This window comes from Coregonus clupeaformis, chromosome 36 (genome assembly GCF_020615455.1).
Source record: "Coregonus clupeaformis isolate EN_2021a chromosome 36, ASM2061545v1, whole genome shotgun sequence".
NCBI classification, from domain to species: Eukaryota; Metazoa; Chordata; class Actinopteri; order Salmoniformes; family Salmonidae; genus Coregonus; species Coregonus clupeaformis.
The window spans coordinates 12,826,962-12,851,200 of record NC_059227.1 but is presented as its reverse complement, the minus strand read 5'-3'; the positions used below and the strand labels follow the sequence as shown (position 1 = coordinate 12,851,200).

The following is a 24,239-nucleotide window of genomic DNA, read 5'->3' as shown; positions in this document are numbered from 1 at the left end:
GTGTGCTTGCTTAGAGTTCCTCAACGGCACAGCTAGGAGAGCTAAAAAAAAAAAAAAAAAAACGTACCTTCTAGTTGAAGACTTCTTTGAGTCATAAAATTGCATTCAAATTGCTTAGGAACTGTGCACACTTTAGAGAGGTTTGTGGCCACTTGGAGACACCAGTTAGTCCTCTCACTCAAACCCTTTTTGGGCTTATGTTGCACCTACCCAACATTTTCCAGAAATAGTCTTATGATGTTATTGAAAGTATCCAGAATATTTTCAGATTTCATTCTCAACAAATGCAGTGAAAAGTACAGTAAAATGCACATAAAATCAACAGTGCAATGTTTGGATTCAGTCTTGTGTCAGGTGAACTGTTGTGTACTCAACTTTGGTCTAATAATTTCCCATCATCTCCAAACTGTTCCCTTTCAATCGCTACCATGGTTATGCATATGCTTTTCATATTTCAGTACGAAACATTTCAATTTAGCCCTATCCATACCGGCCAATTATCACGAGTGTAAAGGCTTAACTGCACAAAATGAAAACTGATTTTAAACCAAAATTGCATTACATTTAAAAAATCCATACATTTTGGCAGTGTAAAATGTCCATGGATAGTCCACAATTCCAAACTAGTTAGTGTGTGTGCATATGTGTGATTGAGTGAGTGTGTGTGTGTCTTCGTGTCAGTGCAGGATTAACACATGGGCCAGTATCCACAAAGCGTCTCAGAGTAGGAGTGGTGATCTAGGATCTGTCCATATAATCTTATTCATTATTATTTAAAAGGCAAAACTGATCCTAGATCACCACTCTTGCTCTGAGACGCTTTGTGGATAAGGGCACAAGTCTTTTGTCCCTTTCTCTCTCTTTTGGCTTCCGAACCCAGTGACCAACACCTTAGTGAGGAGAGAACAAATACCTACTGCTTAAAGAGATAGTTTAAGGCAGGGCTGCACAACCCTGCCTTAGGCACTGCATCGCAGTGCTAGCTGTGCCACTAGAGATCCTGGTTCGAATCCAGGCTTTGTCGTAGCCGGCCGCGACCGGGAGACCCATGCGACGGCGCACAATTGGCCCAGCGTCGTCCAGGGTAGGGGAGGGAATGGCCGGCAGGGATGTAGCTCAGTTGGTAGAGCATGGCGTTTGCAACGCCACGGTTGTGGGTTCGAATCCCACGGGGGGCAGTATAAAAAAAATAATGAATGCACTCACTAACTGTAAGTCGCTCTGGATAAGAGTGTCTGCTAAATGACTAAAATGTAAATGTCTGTAGGTTCAGTCCAACCCTAATTTAGCATTTCTGATTCAGCTAGTTAAGGTCTTGTTGAGCATGGGCCAGTACAGAATCAGGTGTGTTAAATTAGGGTTGGACTGAAAACCCACAGGACGGTAGATCTCCAGGAAGAGGGTTGGGCAGCCCTGGTTTAAGGGAAAGGAACACTGCCGCTACCTAGCTCTCCAACCAAGGTGCATGAACTGAGGAGCAAACTGAAGAAGAGAGGAGATTCCGCAACTCTTGGAGGACAGTGGAAGTTGGTAAGAAATCTTTATTGTTAAAAGTCAAATCAATGCGTTTCAGCTCACCCTGATGAAGGCCAAGAGCCGAAATCATGTTGGTTTTACTTTTAACAAGAATTATTTAGCTTATCACCTTCCACTGTCCTCCAAGTTGGTGAAGCTCCTCTCTACTAAAGGGATAGTTCACCAGAATGTAATATTGGTTTCAATTGGTACCCTGTAAGCATTCTATGAACAACGGTTTCCAAAACCATAATTTGCCATTTGTGGCAGAAAGTCAATATCTCCTAAAGTAGCATTTTCCACTCTTCATTAATGTTCCCTCAAATTTTTTCATGCACTGAGCAAATTTCAGGTCTGCTGAGTGCAAACTTGACCATTGTGAAAATTCTGTGCAACTTCCAGCGCGCGTATACTGTGAACACGGAGGCTGTATCCCCTTTAATTTACAGTTTTAACAGTGGCCATGTAGGCTACTGTGGCTATTTGATCATAATCTACGCCTATCAGAGTGGCCTACCATCAAAAACGATGGAGAAAATACATCCCAGAACATTTTAACATGGAAATAGCTGTTCTATCATTCAGCCTACAGTAGCAGCCAATGTGTGGTGTTCAATGTAGGCCTACATCCCATGAGACTTTTGAAAAAAAAAAAACATGCAAGGCTTGACAGTTACCTGGTTTATCCACTTGTCATTCAGACAAGGAGGTGACTGAAAATGCTGTTGTGTTTGATGCAAGAAACCACTTTACAAAATAAAATGCATTACTATTCTCATACTATTATCTATTATATATATATTACAGAGAATCAGACAAATTATGCTACCCTATGCCAATTGGCTACTTAGCTTATTCGAGCCTGTCTCAAAATACAACACTGCACCTTTAAAACAAAAAAAAAAGCTCTTTACCTGACTCGCTTTTCAAAGATGTCTAGAAATGTACATGTTTTGTGCTCTTGTAGGAAGCAATCACTCCCCTATTGCTGACGACAAATTATCTATAACTGGGCTAATAACTCACTAACTAGCAAAGGATATGAACAAATATGCACACGTGGCTACATGCAGCTCTTGCTTTGATCTAAAAACAAGCGCATCTACTCATGACATTTCATGCTGTAAACACAATTCAGTTAAAAGTAAAATGGCACAGATCCATATATGGCAATGGTCTATTTGCATATAGGCCTACTGCAGCTCTGATTGGTTATGCTGCACTGGTCTGTGTAGTCAGTCTTGAGTGTCAATGCAATAGAATCCTACTCCGATGCGTTCTGCCTACAACAAAATCTCTTGCATAGTTCGTTTTGTTTCGGTATGCTGCATTGAAAGTGGCTAATGTTGCGTTGATTCGATCACATTTGCCACAGTAAAGGGAAACGTTGATAGTGTTAACAGGGAAAACTCTAGAACAGTGGTCACCAACCTTTTCTGAGTCAAGATCACAGAGTCAAAATGCAAGCCGAGATCTACCGCTCAGATATGTTTGTAACATGACGTAAACAGTAAGCCTATGCAACATTAACCAATTAAAAACAGTACTGTAGCAATGAGGGTTGTGCAGTAAGCTATAGGTCCAATACATTATCACCGCATATTAGCTTTGCTTGAATTGCCCTGCCAATGCATTGTTGTTCGGGCCATTTGAGGTAGGCTATATGATCACACCGGTAATAGATCAGTTGTTGTATTACTTGTGAGGCACAGCTGAGTGAGCATACATTTAAATAATTTGCTTTTTATTTTTATTTTACTGGGCTGATGGTGCCTGCATCTGATGGTCAGTCTCAGCGGAGGAAGAGAGCAGCAGAATGAGGGTCCGCCTCTCAACATCACTCCGCTCTCCCTTTCCTCCGCTGACACTGACCAAAAAAGGACACCATCTTCCAGCTGATGGCGAAACTCAAGTCGCACCGCATTATTTCTGCCTCATGCAAATTCAGGTTGTTACTCCTATGAGAAAAGTGAAATATTCCTTGATATTAAAAAAGACCCAAGCCACGAATAATAACAACGCAAGCCCATAGATACACTTTCCTACTCATTCATTACTGCTGCAGTGCATGTTGTAGCGCTGAGTGTAAATAGGAAGAACGTGCATTTTATGGTTTATGAAAGTGTTGAATACAAAGTGTCGACAGTGCTGAGGAAGAATTTAAACATGAACTCTCATAAAAACAGCAGCTCTTTGCTGTATTAGTTGACAGTCTCTCTAGTCATGGTTTCAAACGTATCAACTTTGCTGTAGCTTTCTTTTATGCCTGCTACATTACTGCAGACACAGTAATCTGAGCCATCCGATTGGCCAATGGTAGGCCTATAGTGCACTTGATTTGCTCTCTGGGCCCGCCGGCAAGGCAGAGTTTGTACCTTCAGACACATTAAATGGTTCAAAATGGCAACAGTACGCCTACCCGGCGCTCAGGGCAGCTGAATCCCTTGGAGATCGAAATGACCACTGCTCTAGAAAGTTGAGTGAAGTTCAATCTAGTGCTTCTCTCTGTGGGCTGATATTTCTGCACAGCAGACCCGGGGGAGCTGCACGGCAGTCTCGGGGCTACTGCACGCGCGCAGCTTAGAGGGAACATTGCTCTTCATGTCCAAATCATCTTATGCAATCATCAACTTCATTGAGCTAAGGAAACCAATGAAATTTTGTAATTTGAGTAAACTATCCCTTTAAAGCCTCTTTGAATAATGGGATTGTAACACAGAGGGGTCAATGACCTTAGAGTCACTACACATGAGCAGAGCACAGACAAGATGAGGAATATAGGCTAACAACGCTCTTCATTACTAGCAAAATATTTGATTGATTACAATGTTAGCCAGGCTAACTTAAGAGCATGAAAACTAATGATACACACTAACTCATATATTTTCCTTTCTGGGGGACACGTAGGTCATTTTTAAAGCCTCTCCCACAGGCCACTGCACAATCCCATTTCAATCCCTCCTAAATTAAACCCAGCCTCGCACAAAAAAAACACACAGGACCGCAATGATCACGTGAGCTAGCTAATCTGGCCTAACCATTAGCGCTGCTAGCCACTTAGCCCTGAACGTACTGTAGCATGTAGCTAGCTAGCTAGCCTGTCATCGGCAAGTCACACAAAGGAGATAGCATGCTAATCTGTTATTTTATACTTCTTTATTTCAACTGTTAGATAATTTTTCACTATGAAGCTTACCGGTAGTTCCCCAAAAACAGCTGATTGAGCCAATCACGTGTGTTTGATTACAAAGAAGCACAACATGCAAAACGGGAGCATCGTGAGGTGATCTGGTGCAGGGCAACTTAAGTATTCAGGTGAAATTCACTACTAAGATCCATGCCGTCTAATATTTGTTTTGTGCGTTCAGCAAACTGAGTAGCATTTTCAGATACTTGCATAACTTTATGAATTGGGTTGTCTGTCCTAGTTAGTATTTACCTAGCATCCGCTATGGGAATTACTTTGTAGTTGTTAGCATTTTGTTAGCATTCTGCTAACTGAAATAGCCCCCCTTGTGTGCACCGCCGGTAATACCGGTACACAAACCGGTGCGCCTGACACCTACTACCATACCCCGCTCAAAAGGCAGTTAAATATTTTGTCTGGCCCATTCACCCTCTGAATAGCACACATACAATCGATGTCTCAATAAGCATCCTCCTTTAACCTGTCTCCTCACCTTCATCTACACTGATTGAAGTGGATTTAACAGGTGACATCAATAAGGGATCATAGCTTTCACCTGGTCAGTCTATGTCATGGAAAGAGCAGTTTTGTATACTCAGTGTACACTCACTCACACACACACACACACACACACACACACACACACACACCAGGGTTTCAGTTAGGAAAATGCGACCGGCAGCATTTTAATATACCAGACATTTTTTAAATTTGCCGGACCCATATGCATTGGTGGACGCCGATTATGGCGTCCACCCACGGTGCTCAGAATGACAGAAATCACATTTTGATTATTGTAATTCATCTTAACAGAACATGCAACTCGAGGATGCAACCGTGTGCATCCTTCTTACCGAATACCGATGCGCTCTTTGAAGACGTTAGAATAACTGTCCTCATTTATATTTCCTCAGCCAACAAGAAGAGCAACAAACATCAAAATCACTAGCCTATGTCAATCTACTATCCCCCATAGTAGAAAAGTTTACCTATTCTTTTGGTCAGCTTGTCGTTCTGTTCGAGAAAGAAATAGCCTATTCCAAACAGACTCTGGGACAGTTGTGCGACGATAGATCACAAATTCATACAACCAGTACATCAAAATAACTTTAAAAAGCAGTAGGCTACACGCTAATGTTCGTTCCATAATGCAATTAGCGGGAAAACACCAGTCAAAAGTGCACTGCACATGCGAGCGGTTTCTTGTTAAAGAGATGAAAATATCCGTTAGAAATGTTGATGGGAGATCTAAAGATGCAACTAGCATGGGTTGCTAATATGACTAGGATTGTGCCTTTGGCTACTGGACAATGAAAGAAAACCAATAGAACACGAGATAAATATGTTACTTGTTTCAATGGCATATGGAAGTCTTTAGAAAACGGATTTTGGCTCAGCTACTTCGAAGCAATGTAAGACATGGCTCATAATATGAAGTAAAACGTTAAGGTTTCACACAATTAAGTATGTTTTCAAAATGTGTACTTCCTCAGCTCACATTGCAAAGTGGTGTGTGACGCACTGAAGCCTGCCTACCGTTGCCTAAGCACTTGAATGGCGAATGGGAAGCGCGCTTCAATTACAAGTTGAGGAATAAAAATAGTAGCTCTTTAATCGTGGTGTCAAAACTGTTTTTAACAAGTGATTGCATTTAGAATTGTTGCGCAATGATTGGGCTTATAAATGCACGTTTCACTCCAGCAGCAACAGGAGCTGTAGCAGCAGCTCTCGCGTTGTCTTACAGATTTTCCGCTCAAACTAGGCTCTGTTTCTGTATGCTGTGTGATAAATAAGAATCAAAACGACTAATGAAAATACATATGCACTAACTTAATTCCACTAAATTATGCAAATTAACCTATAGACCGATAAGTATGACCGGTCAAATGTATTTACGTCGACTGGTGTTTTCCATCAATTAATAAAAAACATAATTTAGCAATGGGATTTTTTTCTTCTCCTCAACAATTGGCCGGTGGCAATTTTATTTATCGGCTTTTCATTTAATTTTTTTATCGGCCAAAAGCCAGCTAAAGGAAACCCTGACACATACACACACACACAAACATTATAAAAGGAGCCTGGGTGGGAAAAGTGCTTTATCATGATTGATTTTGGCCTCAGGGCACTGATTAAGAAAGGCTATGTTCCGTTTTAGGGCCCTCTAACCCTTCCTTCCTTCCTGCCTCCTTTCCATCATCCCTGCTCAGGAAGAGGAAGTCACTTCCTCCAGTAGGAGGACGGGAGACTGAGGCGATCAATTCCATTTAAATTCAGTCAATTTAGGAAGTAAACTGAAAAGCTGCAGGTTTTTTATTTCCAATGTGGATTTAGGATTTGTCTGGAATCAAGTGTATATATAAAACATTTTTTACAAACGTTTCATCAAAGTTACCCCAGGCTCTCAGTCCAGTGACAGCGAAAGGAGGAGGGGGCATAGGGGCAGTGTACAGTATAGCTAGACCAGATCTGGGCTGAAGCAGGACAAACCAGCCCACTGCTTTTACCCCACGGCAGGTCCGGGCTTGTCGACTGTTCAACGCCGCTTCCCCCCAAAACCTGTGCTAATGGTTAAACCGTGGGACGGCTAAACTGGCACTCTGGACATTTCACGCACCGTTAGGCTTGTGGCCTTCTCCGTGGGGCTTCCGGCTAGCCAGCAGGGAATGGTTTAGGGCCTAGTATCATACATATGGGTGGGGGATGAGGACAGAGCGCAATCCTCTATGTAGCGATGCTTTAGCTGGCTCAGTTGGAAGGCGCATGGTTGCTTAGAACAGCAGTGGCGGGTTTGAATCCCACATGACCCACATATCCTACTGTATACCTGTTCATTGGAAGTCCCTTCAGATAAAATGCAAAATCCTCTCCTAAACTACCAAAAGAACCAAAAAATAATAATAATTACTCAAAGAAAATCCCTTTCAATTAATGAGATGGGAATGGACGCCCACTCCGAACTAAAGTTTAAGAGGGTTCTCTCCCTTTCCAAGTCACACCCTTACCACTATTCCCCCCACCCCTTCACCCTTCAGATCGACACCAACTCTCCCCTCACCTTCCCAGGGCCCGTGGTGAGGACTAGTGCAGCAAAGGATTGCAGCGGGGCCTGCTGTAGTGGCAGTAATGACCTGAACAGATGCTACTTCTAATGGCTTTACCTTTCACCTCCCCCACTCCCCCATTTAAAAACACCCACACACACACGCACGCAAAACCCCCCACAAACACACACTTAAAAAAACACTCTCCGCAATAAACACGTGCTGTTACACAAACACTCCAATAAACACATATGGGCTAACATAATACTGAGTTATGTAGATAAATATAAACACACGGTCGCTACAATCAACACAAAGAAAACAGGCAACACAACCCAAATAGACAAACACGCTCACACATTCACACAAACAAAACAAGCATTTAAGACTAGCATTTAAGCCAAAGCAACATATTCTGTTTCTTTAAAGACACCAATCACAAATATATGTTAGCCATACACTAAAATAAAAACAGAAACTAACAAACTATAGTGATGGGGGGAAATCGATAGTTATATATCACAATATTATATAGATAAATTGACTCCAAGTATCGACAAAAATATATAATTTATATACATACAGTGGGGAGAACAAGTATTTGATACACTGCCGATTTTGCAGGTTTTCCTACTTACAAAGCATGTAGAGGTCTGTAATTTTTATCATCATAGGTACACTTCAACTGTGAGAGACGGAATCTAAAACAAAAATCCAGAAAATCACATTGTATGATTTTTAAGTAATTCATTTGCATTTTATTGCATGACATAAGTATTTGATACATCAGAAAAGCAGAACTTAATATTTGGTACAGAAACCTTTGTTTGCAATTACAGAGATCATACATTTCCTGTAGGTCTTGACCAGGTTTGCACACACTGCAGCAGGGATTTTGGCCCACTCCTCCATACAGACCTTCTCCAGATCCTTCAGGTTTCGGGGCTGTCGCTGGGCAATACGGACTTTCAGCTGGGTTCAGGTCTGGAGACTGGCTAGGCCACTCCAGGACCTTGAGATGCTTCTTACGGAGCCACTCCTTAGTTGCCCTGGCTGTGTGTTTCGGGTCGTTGTCATGCTGGAAGACCCAGCCACGACCCATCTTCAATGCTCTTACTGAGGGAAGGAGGTTGTTGGCCAAGATCTCGCGATACATGGCCCCATCCATCCTCCCCTCAATACGGTGCAGTCGTCCTGTCGCCTTTGCAGAAAAGCATCCCCAAAGAAAGATGTTTCCACCTCCATGCTTCACGGTTGGGATGGTGTTCTTGGGGTTGTACTCATCCTTCTTCCTTCAAACATGGCGAGTGGAGTTTAGACCAAAAAGCTCAATTTTTGTCTCATCAGACCACATGACCTTCTCCCATTCCTTCTCTGGATCATCCAGATGGTCATTGGCAAACTTCAGACGGGCCTGGACATGCGCTGGCTTGAGCAGGGGGACCTTGCGTGCGCTGCAGGATTTTAATCCATGACGGCGTAGTGTGTTACTAATGGTTTTCCTTGAGACTGTGGTCCCAGCTCTCTTCAGGTCATTGACCAGGTCCTGCCGTGTAGTTCTGGGCTGATCCCTCACCTTCCTCATGATCATTGATGCCCCAAGAGGTGAGATCTTGCATGGAGCCCCAGACCGAGGGTGATTGACCATCATCTTGAACTTCTTCCATTTTCTAATAATTGCGCCAACAGTTGTTGCCTTCTCACCAAGCTGCTTGCCTATTGTCCTGTAGCCCATCCCAGCCTTGGCAGGTCTACAATTTTATCCCTGATGTCCTTACACAGCTCTCTGGTCTTGGCCATTGTGGAGAGGTTGGAGTCTGTTTGATTGAGTGTGTGGACAGGTGTCTTTTATACAGGTAACGAGTTCAAACAGGTGCAGTTAATACAGGTAATGAGTGGAGAACAGGAGGACTTCTTAAAGAAAAACTAACAGGTCTGTGAGAGCCGGAATTCTTACTGGTTGGTAGGTGATCATATACTTAGGTCATGCAATAAAATGCAAATTAATTACTTAAAAATCATACAATGTGATTTTATGGATTTTTGTTTTAGATTCCGTCTCTCACAGTTGAAGTGTACCGATGATAAAAATTACAGACCTCTACATGCTTTGTAAGTAGGAAAACCTGCAAAATCGGCAGTGTATCAAATACAGTGGGGAAATAAAGTATTTAGTCAGCCACCAATTGTGCAAGTTCTCCCACTTAAAAAGATGAGAAATGACAAAATTAGAAAAGAAAATCCAGAAAATCACATTGTAGGATTTTTTATGAATTTATTTGCAAATTATGGTGGAAAATAAGTATTTGGTCAATAACAAAAGTTTCTCAATACTTTGTTATATACCCTTTGTTGGCAATGACACAGGTCAAACGTTTTCTGTAAGTCTTCACAAGGTTTTCACACACTGTTGCTGGTATTTTGGCCCATTCCTCCATGCAGATCTCCTCTAGAGCAGTGATGTTTTGGGGCTGTCGCTGGGCATCACAGACTTTCAACTCCCTCCAAAGATTTTCTATGGGGTTGAGATCTGGAGACTGGCTAGGCCACTCCAGGACCTTGAAATGCTTCTTACGAAGCCACTCCTTCGTTGCCCGGGCGGTGTGTTTGGGATCATTGTCATGCTGAAAGACCCAGCCACGTTTCATCTTCAATGCCCTTGCTGATGGAAGGAGGTTTTCACTCAAAATCTCACGATACATGGCCCCATTCATTCTTTCCTTTACACGGATCAGTCGTCCTGGTCCCTTTGCAGAAAAACAGCCCCAAAGCATGATGTTTACACCCCCATGCTTCACAGTAGGTATGGTGTTCTTTGGATGCAACTCAGCATTCTTTGTCTTCCAAACACGACAAGTTGAGTTTTTACCAAAAAGTTATATTTTGGTTTCATCTGACCATATGACATTCTCCCAATCCTCTTCTGGATCATCCAAATGCACTCTAGCAAACTTCAGACGGGCCTGGACATGTACTGGCTTAAGCAGGGGGACACGTCTGGCACTGCAGGATTTGAGTCCCTGGCAGCGTAGTGTGTTACTGATGGTAGGCTTTGTTACTTTGATCCCAGCTCTCTGCAGGTCATTCACTAGGTCCCCCCGTGTGGTTCTGGGATTTTTGTATGTCTTCCATTTCCTAATAATTGCTCCCACAGTTGATTTCTTCAAACCAAGCTGCTTACCTATTGCAGATTCAGTCTTCCCAGCCTGGTGCAGGTCTACAATTTTGTTTCTGGTGTCCTTTGACAGCTCTTTGGTCTTGGCCATAGTGGAGTTTGGAGTGTGACTGTTTGAGGTTGTGGACAGTTGTCTTGTATACTGATAACAAGTTCAAACAGGTGCCATTAATACAGGTAACGAGTGGAGGACAGAGGAGCCTCTTAAAGAAGAAGTTACAGGTCTGTGAGAGCCAGAAATCTTGCTAGTTTGTAGGTGACCAAATACTTACTTTCCACCATAATTTGCAAATAAATTCATTAAAAATGCTACAATGTGATTTTCTGGAGAAAAAAAATCTCAATTTGTCTGTCATAGTTGACGTGTACCTATGATGAAAATGACAGGCCTCTCTCATCTTTTTAAGTGGGAGACAATTGGTGGCTGACTAAATACTATTTTTCCCCACTGTACTTGTTCTCCCCACTGTATATTATTTTGCTAGGTAGTGTTAAAGTCGATTTATGGTCATTCCAGTATGAAAAACGTACGCACTCACTAACTGTAAGTCGCTCTGGATAAGAGCGTCTGCTAAATGACTAAAATGAAATGTAATTCCGGGGTCTGCATTGGCCGTACAGCATTTACTGCGATGCGGCCTCTGCACAAGTCAGGGCTTCGCGGAGCAGAGCTGTTGAGAAGGAAGTTGTCAAGGAAGTGAGTTTGTGTTTATGCAGGACGTACCGCCCCCACCTACTGTTAACCAATCATGTCAATGTGGACCTATACGGAGCTCTCTGCATTGTTGCACAATTTTTGCTGCGCGTCAGTACAGAGCTTGATTTGGTTTCCGCAAGCCTCCAGAGGCTCCGCAATGTCGTCACACCCTCTGTACGGAGCCTCCGGACCGCATCCCATATCAAGCATAAATCGGCTTTCAGCTAGTGCTAGTCGGCTGTGGAGCTGAGCCAAAACGCCAGTATTTTTCATCCTATAGCTTGTTGTCCAACTTTTTAAATAGTGAGCCAACTTGTTTTCAGCACTTTATTTCCATGACTGATCAAAACTAATTTTCTCTTGTCTCGATATATAGTGAGCAATATGTTTGGAACATCAAAATCGCTATCAAATCGCAATACATATATAAAATCGGGACATTCGTGAGAATCGCAATCGTATCCACACCTAAGTATTGTGATATCATATCCTGAGGTCCCTGGCAATTCCCAGCCCTAATAAACTATCAAATACCCTTTTTACATTATTGTGTCGACCCGAACTGCACTGGCATAGAGCTTTTATTTTTTTACATTGTCCTTTCTAGCATGGTTCCAGCAACTATGGTGGATAAGTAGGCCTAACCAGGCCAGCACAGCAGTACAATTCAGCTTTGCTCAGCTCAGTGCAAAAATAGTTAAAGATACTGATTGCTCAATATACAGTACACCCATGCAGATAGACATATATTCAAAATCTAAACATATATATCCAGTGTAGGCTATTTGGGGTTTATGAAAGTATGAGACCCACCACCATCAGCCTCCTATTTTACCATCCTACCATTTCCTTCTCTCTTTACTACCTTTCTTTCGATTCCATCCCCTCTCCTCATAAATTTGGTCCCTTTCCCTGACCTTTTTTCACAGAGAGGAGCATTGGAAGCGCTTCTGAAGAACAAAGCTAGCTGGGACCCTGAAACAATCTCCACTTTTACATCTACATTGGAACCCACCCAGGTCTTGCCTCGCCTCCACTTTCAACAAGAATTTCCATACCTTTTTTTTTTTTTTACACTGATTAAAAGGTGCAGGCCAATATTTTTCTCTAATGAGAAACGTCTGTTTACCCTTTAACAAAAGGACCATTATGCAAACCAACTCCTAGAGGTTAACCCCACGGTCCCGTCATCGTCCACTCTGGAAACGTCTGCAGAGGCACTTGGACTGAAGGCACCTCTGAGATAGACTTGTCTCTCTGGGCAGATTCGAATGCGCCAGGGGGGCTTTTTCACTGGAAAGTAGGCCTGCATTTTTCAGTTTACTGCCCTTTTCTCCATCGCACCATCCTTTCCCAGTAAAATGAATGATCTCTCAGGGGTTGGTGGGGGGAGAAGCAGGAATGAGGGCTCAAATGGCCCATGAAGTACCCCAAGGGCACAATGCTACTGCTCTCTGAATAGCAGGTGGGAGCCTGGCGATGTGCTTTGACACCAAGGAGCAATATTTCCCTTCCACTGGCCTCGTCGCTGGTCAGGATTTTATAGTCATTGTTTAACAGTGTAATATGTCCACAATTAAGACCACTTTGTTTCACACGGAATATTACTGTATTTTGGCAACTGAGAAGTGATTGCTTCCTGAAAGGTCAACGACAGACAAGAAGGGAGTCGTGATTTGTCTGACACCGGGGCCCTCAAAGGTGATACTTATTTGGTGAATTAAAGCTTCTTTGGTGGGAGAGTCTAGCTTCTACCTTCCTCTGTACTGGTAATGTGGAGCACACATACTTTTTACCCTACAATGTGCTGTCCATTATCCACTTATTCAGACCGATAAGACTTAAATGAAGCAAAGAGCCCCTTTCAGATATGCATAAGTGACTGACAGCACATGATCAAATCTGTGGTAATGGGACTGGAACGACTTTACTCTGCTATATAAAGTGGTTACAATAGTGTCAACACACCTCAGTTTTTTTAATCTCCACAAGAAATACCTAGAGCTTATATATTGACTGAAGGGAGAAATTGTCTGGATGTTGGCTTTTTCCCAAGCTCATTGAAATGGCATTAATATTGTATTTTTGAGGTTACTAGGTAACATGTCAAAGTGAAGGGTATGGGAAGGCATTGGGAAAAGTGACAGAGGGGAGCCATGTGGGATTTTTAAAAAGTCTTTACTTCTTGACCACTGACCTTTAGGGACTCCTCCTCTCAGCTGACAGCGAGGACGAAGAGGTGGTGGAACAACTGAAGAGTGTGTGTGTGTGGTGTGAGTGTATGTGTCAAGCTCTGGCACAGACTTTTCTCTTACCAACAATGAAACTGGTCAATGGCAGATAGAAGCTCACCTGTCATGAGTTCGCATGAAGTCCCACGATTTCTTTGTCCCATTCTGTGAACGACACAAAAACAGAAAACAACGAATGACATCCACATTCTGAAACCATTGTGATAGGACTAGCTGTCCTACACATCGTGGGCTCAGATGGATATCAAATCATCCGTGAACGCATATTAAAGCCTCTTTTGTAAAGCCAGGTGTAGACAGGGAAAAGGAGCTAAACGCATTCAAACAATGGCTTCACACAAGACATCGGCCTCCTCTTCGGTGCGTCAAACATAGCTACCACAAACCACATCAATAAACACACTAGCCTACTCCCACAGAAAACATCATCTTGGCGGACCAACAGAAAGCAGCATAGCACCTGCACCAAAAACATGCCTATTTACAAAGTCCTTTGGGCTATTGATGAGTAAACTTTGGCGATTGGCTATGCCAAGACTAATCCGGATTTATTTCCTCTCTCGCTGTCAGTTTCTGGCTTGGACAGAGTGTTAAAGCTTGTTAATCACTAAAGAAAAATGTCAATCTAGCTACGGTAAATACAGGAAGCCGAGACACCAACATGTACTGCTAACTATATCGTGGTCATATTAACTTATCATTCTTCCTCCCTCAGGTTTAAAAAAAATCAAAATGGGCCTTAGGTGGTGGGCGTGGCAATGGGTACGGTTGGCCCATCAGCACAGCTGAATCTTGGCGGTGTAGAGAATGTTTTACATTTTTAAGCCAATTTCCATGGAGCTGAGATACATTTTTGCAGTTTTAAAGCTGATTTCCTGCGATTCTATACTAAACAAAAATATAAACGCAACATGCAACAATTTCAAAGATTTTGTTGAGTTAGTCATATAAGGAATCAGTCAATTTAAATAAATTCATTAGGCTGTCCCCAACAAGGTGCACCTGTGTAATGATCATGTTTAATCAGCTTCTTGATATGCCACACCTTTTAGGTGGATGGATTATCTTGACAAAGGATAAAATGCTCACTAACAGGGATGTAAACAAATGTGTGCACAACATTTGAGAGAAATAAGCTTTTTGTGCGTATGGAACATTTCTGGGATCTTTTATTTCAGCTCATGAAACACGGGACCAGCACTTTACATGTTATTTACACTATATTTTTGATCAGTGTACATATTCTGCCATTGAGCTGAGAGAAAATCTTGCAGTTTTAAAACTAATATCCTGCAATTCTATGCATTTTGCCATGGCTAATGCTCTGTTATTTTGCTCAAACATAATAACATAATAAATACTGTTAAATTAATAATTTTGGGAATTTTTAATTCTCCCTGTCTAGCTTTTATTTTGGTGATTGTTAGTTCGCAAAGATCATATTATTTAATATAATCTTCGCGAACTAACAATCACTAAAATAAAAGCTAGACAAGGAGAATTTGAAATTCCAAAAATATATAGGACATTATCTTTTCTACATACTTTATTATCTGTTTTCAGTCGTTTTAAATTTACACTGAAAGTGTTTTTGTATCCTGAAAATGTATATACAGTGGGGAAAAAAAGTATTTAGTCAGCCACCAATTGTGCAAGTTCTCCCACTTAAAAAGATGAGAGAGGCCTGTAATTTTCATCATAGGTACACGTCAACTATGACAGACAAAATGAAAAAAAAATATCCAGAAAATCACATTGTAGGATTTTTAATGAATTTATTTGCAAATTATGGTGGAAAATAAGTATTTGGTCAATGACAAAAGTTTCTCAATACTTTGTTATACACCCTTTGTTGGCAATGACACAGGTCAAACGTTTTCTGTAAGTCTTCACACACTGTTGCTGGTATTTTGGCCCATTCCTCCATGCAGATCTCCTCTAGAGCAGTGATGTTTTGGGGCTGTCGCTGGGCATCACAGACTTTCAACTCCCTCCAAAGATTTTCTATGGGGTTGAGATCTGGAGACTGGCTAGGCCACTCCAGGACCTTGAAATGCTTCTTACGAAGCCACTCCTTAGTTGCCCGGGCGGTGTGTTTGGGATCGTTGTCATGCTGAAAGACCCAGCCACGTTTCATCTTCAATACCCTTGCTGATGGAAGGAGGTTTTCACTCAAAATCTCACGATACATGGCCCCATTCATTCTTTCCTTTACACGGATCAGTCGTCCTGGTCCCTTTGCAGAAAAACAGCCCCAAAGCATGATGTTTCCACCCCCATGCTTTACAGTAGGTATGGTGTTCTTTGGATGCAACTCAGCATTCTTTGTCCTCCAAACACGACGAGTTGAGTTTTTACCAAAAAGTTATATTTTGGTTTCATCTGACATTCTCCCAATCCTCTTCTGGATCATCCAAATGCACTCTAGCAAACTTCATACGGGCCTGGACATGTACTGGCTTAAGCAGGGGGACACTTCTGGCACTGCAGGATCTGAGTCCCTGGCGGCGTAGTGTGTTACTGATGGTAGGCTTTGTTACTTTGGTCCCAGCTCTCTGCAGGTCATTCACTAGGTCCCCCCATGTGGTTCTGGGATTTTTGCTCACTGTTCTTGTGATCATTTTGACCCCACGGGGTGAGATCTTGCGTGGAGCCCCAGATCGAGGGAGATTATCAGTGGTCTTGTATGTCTTCCATTTCCTAATAATTGCTCCCACTGTTGATTTCTTCATACCAAGCTGCTTACCTATTGCAGATTCAGTCTTCCCAGCCTGGTGCAGGTCTACAATTTTGTTTCTGGTGTCCTTTGACAGCTCTTTGGTCTTGGCCATAGTGGAGTTTGGAGTGTGACTGTTTGAGGTTGTGGACAGGTGTCTTTTATACTGATAACTAGTTCAAACAGGTGCCATTAATACAGGAAACGAGTGGAGGACAGAGGAGCATCTTAAAGAAGAAGTTACAGGTCTGTGAGAGCCAGAAATCTTGCTTGTTTGTAGGTGATCAAATACTTATTTTCCACCATAATTTGCAAATCAATTCATTAAAAATCCTACAATGTGATTTTCTGGAATTTTTTTTCTCATTTTGTCTGTCATAGTTGACGTGTACCTATGATGAAAATTACAGGCCTCTCTCATCTTTTTAAGTGGAATAACTTGCACAATTGGTGGCTGACTAAATACTTTTTTTCCCCACTGTATTTTTTTACACTCCTTGGATTTAAGAGGCCCGAAAAAAGACTTAAGTGGCCCGCCTAAGGATTTCAATAGCAGAAAAATCTCTGCCTCTCTCTCCGCTACAGTTATGTAAACCTCTATGACACACACACACTCCCTTCCTTAGGTAAATCTCTGGCATGTTTGATTACTTTGATGCCTGGGGATAGGAATTGAGCAGAGCAGAGCGCACAGCAGCACAAGAGAGGGCATGCAGGAGAACACTACTATAATACTAGGCGGAAGGCATGAGGCCTGTATGTACATAAATGCTATTGTATATCAACACACACCTAAAAACATACTGCAAAACATTGTCACCTAGCACCGGCTCACAATGAACTGTAGACTACTATGTGAGTCGGCCAACAAAGGGGGCTTACTAGTGGGGTGAGTAGGGCAATTAAAACCCTGGCGGCGGGAGAGCTGTGTGCCTTACATTTTACATTTACATTTTAGTCATTTAGCAGACGCTCTTATCCAGAGCGACTTACAGTTAGTGAAAATATATATATATTTTTATATATTTTTTTTTTTTTTTTAATATACAGTGGGGGAAAAAAGTATTTAGTCAGCCACCAATTGTGCAAGTTCTCCCACTTAAAAAGACGAGAGAGGCCTGTAATTTTCATCATAGGTACACGCTCCCAACTATGACAGACAAAATGAGGAAAAAAATCCAGAAAATCACATTGTAGGATTTTTAATGAATTTATTTGCAAATTATGGTGGAAAATAAGTGTTTGGTCAACAACAAAAAGTTTCTCAATACTTTGTTATATACCCTTTGTTGGCAATGACACAGGTCAAAGGTTTTCTGTAAGTCTTCACAAGGTTTTCACACACTGTTGCTGGTATTTTGGCCCATTCCTCCATGCAGATCTCCTCTAGAGCAGTGATGTTTTGGGGCTGTCGCTGGGCAACACGGACTCTTCAACTCCCTCCGAAAGATTTTCTATGGGGTTGAGATCTGGAGACTGCTAGGCCACTCCAGGACCTTGAAATGCTTTACTGTCACTCCCCGCTTTGCCCGTGCGGTGTGTTTGGGATCATTGTCATGCTGAAAGACCCAGCCACGTTTCATCTTCAATGCCCTTGCTGATGGAAGGAGGTTTTCACTCAAAATCTCACGATACATACTCGCCCTATTCATCCTTTCCTTTACACGGATCAGTCAGCCTGGTCCCTTTGCAGAAAAACAGCTCCAAAGCATGATGTTTCCACCCCCATGCTTCACAGTAGGTATGGTGTTCTTTGGATGCAACTCAGCATTCTTTGTCCTCCAAACACGACAAGTTGAATTTTTACCAAAAAGTTCTATTTTGGTTTCATCTGACCATATGACATTCTCCCAATCCTCTTCTGGATCATCCAAATGCACTCTAGCAAACTTCAGACGGGCCTGGACATGTACTGGCTTAAGCAAGGGGATACGCTCGCCACTGCAGGATTTGAGTCCCTGGCGGCGTAGTGGTGTTACTGATGGTAGGCTTTGTTACTTTGGTCCCAGCTCTCTGCAGGTCATTCACTAGGTCCCCCTGTGGTTCTGGGATTTTTGCTCACCGTTCTTGTGATCATTTTGACCCACGGGGTGAGATCTTGCGTGGAGCCCCAGATCGGAGGGAGATTATCAGTGGTCTTGTATGTCTTCCATTTCCTAATAATTGCTCCCACAGTTGATTTCTTCAAACCAAGCTGCTTACCTATTGCAGATTCAGTCTTCCCAGCCTGGTGCAAGTCTACAATTTTGTTTCTGGTGTCCTTTGACAGCTATTTAGTCTTGGCCATAGTGGAGTTTGGAGTGTGACTGTTTGAGGTTGTGGACAGGTGTCTTTTATACTGATAACGAGTTCAAACAGGTGCCATTAATACAGGTAACGAGTGGAGGACAGAGGAACCTCTTAAAGAAGAACTTACAGGTCTGTGAGAGCCAGAAATCTTGCTTGTTTGTAGGTGACCAAATACTTATTTTCCACCATAATTTGCAAATAAATTCATAAAAAATCCTACAATGTGATTTTCTGGAATTTTTTTCCTCATTTTGTCTGTCATAGTTGACGTGTACCTATGATGAAAATTACAGGCCTCTCTCATCTTTTTAAGTGGGAGAACTTGCACAATTGGTAGCTGACTAAATACTTTTTTTCCCCACTGTATATACTGGCCCCCCATGGGAATCGAACCCACAACCCTGGCGTTGCAAACACCATGCTCTATCAACTGAGCTACATCCCTGCCGGCCATTCCCTCCCCTACCCTGGACGACGCTGGGCCAATTGTGCGCCGCCCATGAGTCTCCCGGTCGCGGCCGGCTGCGACAGAGCCTGGATTCGAACCAGGATCTCTAGTGGCACAGTTAGCACTGCGATGCAGTGCCTTAGACCACTGCGCCACTCAGGAGTGCCTTCACACCTGCAGACTGACAAAATGTCTGTCTGTGCATGTAATGTTTTGTCTCAATAGAAAAATGTATGACATACTGGCTCAGAAGTTTGCGTCATGTTAAATTTCGAAAATCTAAAATACTAATAGCAAGACATTTTAACATTGTGATGCTAGTTAAACTCCGCTGTGGAAGAATGGTACACTGGATAAATAGGGGTTGGGTTGCACGATAAGCATTTTGCCTATATTTGGGCTTAGCGGATGTCCATCCTGCCACACCCATCTCAGACTGGACAGGCCCCAACAGAGAGGAGTAGGGTTGGAGGGAGGAAGAAACCCCTGTCAGCTCAGATGACAAGAGTTTACTAGAACAATTGAAGTAACTGCCAAAGATGCCTCATGTGGGTGTATGCTGGCACTGGATTCAGAACCACCCCGGTATTTTAAGGCCTTTGCAGTGCCAGCACAGGGCAAACTTAAAGGCCACATTCCAGCCCTACATTGACTCAGATGACAGGCCATCATGGACTTACCCAGCATCCAAGGGCTCCATGCTACTAGTCCTGCTGACAGAGGTTATGGCGCTATGGCAACCTACTGGAGACTGCTCTTCCTAAGCAAGGTTGTTGTTTTATCTATACGATTCTGTTAGCTATTGATAATCTACCCACACTCTTCTGCTATACAGGGAACATGGCTACTCAACTCTTCTGTTTGCAAAAAATTAGGGTATTTTTTGAAGAAACTTTGGTGATGTTAATTTCATCACAGGTTGTAAAAAATATATCCACAAACATTTGGATTTTGACCGGACGTGGCCTTTAATGCAAGTCGGGTAACTGACCATACAATCAGATGGTTGGTTGGACGGATGGTCGATCCAGGCTGGTTTGGTCATTAGGTGATGATTACAGAAGTTAATTCTCGAGACAGACAGTTGACAAGCTATCGGCTCACTGAGCCAAACAACGAAGCTTTGCAATTTCAGAAACGTATCCCCACGTTATGGTCAAACAACTTCGGCATGACCTAACAAGTCCTTGGTCGTCAACATAAGAGGCTTGATCTGTTAATAAGAAGCTTGCGTAATGGCAAATGTGCATCATTAACTGCGGGCTCTAGCGTAAAATGAGAGTGCGGAAAGTGAGTTTGCATACTGCTCCAGCAACCGAAGCGTGGCAAGAGAGGCCATCTGGGTCATGTTTGCTTTAGGGCCCCTTCCGTCATCCCTGATAATGAGAATTTTGGCTCCAAAATGTGGCGGGAATTGCAGTTCGTGCCAGCAAGAAGCACGTCCAAGGGTTATTACCCCAGAGAGCAAACAAATGGCTGAAGACAAACAAAAAATTGTCTGGCCATCACAACCTTGTGGCGCATTCACAAACCGAGAGCGTGTTAAGGTGCACTAGTGCCTCGCAATGTGCGCTCAATGAGTTCTTCAACATCAGCCCTCTCCTTTCTGAAAAGAAAGTCCTAATCAATTTCATGAGGGAAATTAGAAAGCACATTATAGGCCTCTTAGATTATACCTGATCAACAGCTCAGTCGGGGGATGATTTTAGTCAAAGAGAGGACTATGATTTTCCCTCAGATGGCCCATATTCAATGTTTAAAAAAAGATAATACATTATATAAAGCTCTCTTACAGAGCATAATTGAGGTTACCTGACCAACAGTGAGAATAAACACCTCAGTATCATACAATGGACAAGTAAAGCAAACACAAAAGCCAAGCAGTTGAGTCTTTGGAAATGTATAAATCGGTATAGCAGACTCTGTAAGAAAGCCAGGCTATGGGGTGTGTGCCCACCTCAAAGGGATCAACACATATTTGTGTAGGAGTGGAAATCTATCTTCTCCTGTATGAGACTGGAAAGGTGGAAAGGTTCAAAAGGCACCGTTTCACTACAAGCATGTGCTTGAGTGCATAGTTGTGGAGGTGGGCATGTTTAGATCTGTGGGCCTGTTTGGAAGTGAGAAACTGGGAAATGAAATGGTGACTGGCCCACACAATGACCTGCTCAAAGGTCATGGTACAAAGCATGATCCATCAAAGCACACTTTTCCAGCTTCTCTACCCGATAGAACTGAGAAAATTCTTGCATACGCGTGTCCAAACCAATTACAAAGAAGGGGAAGAATCAGGTTTCTGGAGCATCAATGTCAGACTTAGCTTTTACTGTAAATGACAGTAAATACCCCAGCCCAAATTCAAGGGGAAATGAGAGTGGAGTCCCGTGGCGAAGGGGCTGCAAGTTCAAGCAGAACAGACATGCCAAATGCATGAAAAGCAATGACAAGCAATGAAAGTGAAAGCGGGGTAAATCCACCGCCTCTTTACATGTGCCCTGACATGCTTATGGGAAACGCAGGTATCGACACGAGTTCCCGATTCAGTGGAGGCATGTAATTACTGACACAAAATCCTGCAGTGTCAACCAACAGTGCGAGTGTCTGACACGCTTGCTGCAGTTCCTCCCTGGGGCCAAGCCAACTGCACCCTTCTAACTTTCCCTTGGCGAGAGCAACCTACTGTGGAGGAGGGAGCCAATGATAGAGCACCTGTCACCATTAAGGTTTAATACGCTTTGTGCTTGGGGGCTTTGCAAACATAGTAGGTGGGTGATCACGCAACATTTTAGTATAACTTCTTTGTAGTATACATTTGATTATTAACTTTTAGTAGCCTCCAGGAAAGGAATGAGTCAATTCAAGCGATAGAGGGCTGCCAAAGTGGAGGAAACACTAAGTGAAGATGTTTTCTTACAAGGCATTATGCTTGAGAAATTCATCAACCATTGATGATGGGTACCACTGCAATAACAATGCCCCACTGATGCATCTTCAAAAGACTCAACAATCATCTAAAATGTGGGAATTAGGCTTGTTCTGTATTTCCACAGGGACTTTTAAAATTGTCGTTTATGGCAAGGATGTGCAGGAAGCCCTAGAGCAAATTGTAGAAGTGGGTTTTCTAAGCGACCCTCAGCAAAAGCTATCAAGGCACAGCCAAGCCAATCATCCCTGACCGTGCACACTTCCAGGTGTGTTTGGAGCGCCACGTGCTGTTCCAACTCCTCTCCTCTCCTTCAGTGCCTCTCTGAGGGTTTTCTTTGGGGATGAGGGGACAGCTGGCAAAACGAGAGGGGTGCGAGAGTGGCACTGTGGGAAGGGTCTTGGCTCAACTGCATGGGGCAACCAGTGGAGGTTGTACAGTGCTGGGAGGCAGGGGGAGGGTATCCGGGTATCAAAGAATGAGCCATGGTGACACAATGAGCTCTTTTGAGAGGCGCACTGGGCCTCTAGGAAGATCAAAGGCGACAGAGTCGAGACCTGTGTCAGCTCCAAGACAAATAGGCCAGGTCCATTGGGTGCCTCACACACACACACACGACAGCCATGTGTTCGATTCAGTGTAGAAATGTGATACTCTGACTGTCTATTAATAAAATTGCTTACCTTTGAAATATGTAAGCAGCATAAAAGCCATGTGCCTGTGTCTATACTGCAGCCAGAGTAACCCACCCTACTACAGATTCTAAATGTGCAGTATCGAGGACAACAAAATATAGCTAGGCCTACAGTAAAACTATCATTGTATTCAGCAACAAAAAAAGAATACAGAGCAGGCATCGTTTTCAGACTCCCTCTTCACCTGCATCAACTCCACGTTCCCTCTTTTTATGACCGGTCTCAAGGGGAGGAACTGATATTCCCCTCGAGGGCCACCCTGTTTGGGGCCCGCCTGCATGTCTCCCCCCTCCTCTGGTACCCTGTCACTACTCCCAGATGGTGGCAGTCCCTCATTACCAGGGGCCACTTGCTGGGGCAATGTGAATAGCCCTTGGGGACCACGAGAATCACCGGTGACACAGATTGCAATACAGATCACAGGGAAGAGGGGAGCGCAGGGAAGCTGCAGCAACCTTGAAGTTAATGTGGTCCCCCTGACTCAGGGCGCAATAAAGACAGATCCTCGTGTGAATGGGTATTGAAAGGGGGGCTTGTCTTTTAGGTGCTTAAAGTCTAATTACCATCGTTCCCCTAGTTTATAGAGCTTCGACCTCGGCAGCTGCTGAAAATTTCAATTGCCGTCACGCTGCCGGGTACAATGGCAGCCTTTAATTCGCACCATGTGCCATTCAATTTCCCAGGATTTAGGCCCAGCTCCTTGCCGTGCTCCCTGCGAGTGACAGTGGGTGTGTCATGTGTTGAAGCGCTTCTGACACCATTCATGTGTATTCTCATAGTGTGCGTCAAGTTTCACACTGGCAAAGAAGAGTGGCATGGTTCCTCCAAACTTAATTGGGGATTCAAGCAAGATGACACTGCAGGCCCTTGTGGCACTCAACCACAAGTAGCCCAACATGGGCAACAGCCTCAGTAACCATCCACATAAAAACTCCCTGCGTCTTATAAAAGTCCAGCAAAATTAGAAATGATGACCTGAAAAAGAGGTTGTCACTTTGTTGAGTGACGACCTGAAAAAGAAAAACGAATATATGACCACATATACTCCCCTCGGGACTCATTTGGACAGTGAAGCCAAAACATTTAATTTAGCTCTATACTCCAGCATTTTGTATTAGAGATCAAATGTTTTATATGAAGCGACAGTACAGAATGTCACCTTTTATTTAATACATATCTGTTTTACTGTTTAGAAACAAAAGCACTTTATGTATCTAGTCCCCCCATTTGAAGGAATCATAAGTATTTGGACAAATTCCCTTAGTGTATTAAATTTAGTCAAACGTTTAGTATTTGGT

The 24,239-nt window shown here is 43.0% G+C and overlaps 1 protein-coding gene across 1 annotated transcript in view; it reads right to left on the bottom strand.

The window, feature by feature from the left end:
• nudt14 (nudix (nucleoside diphosphate linked moiety X)-type motif 14) overlaps positions 1–24,239 on the bottom strand; it is a 76,407-nt gene that overhangs the window by 22,554 nt on the left and 29,614 nt on the right. The window contains exon 2 of the mRNA XM_041865422.2: positions 13,971–14,014. Coding sequence (XP_041721356.1) covers positions 13,971–14,014 — 44 coding nt within the window. The remainder of the gene's footprint in view (positions 1–13,970; positions 14,015–24,239) is intronic.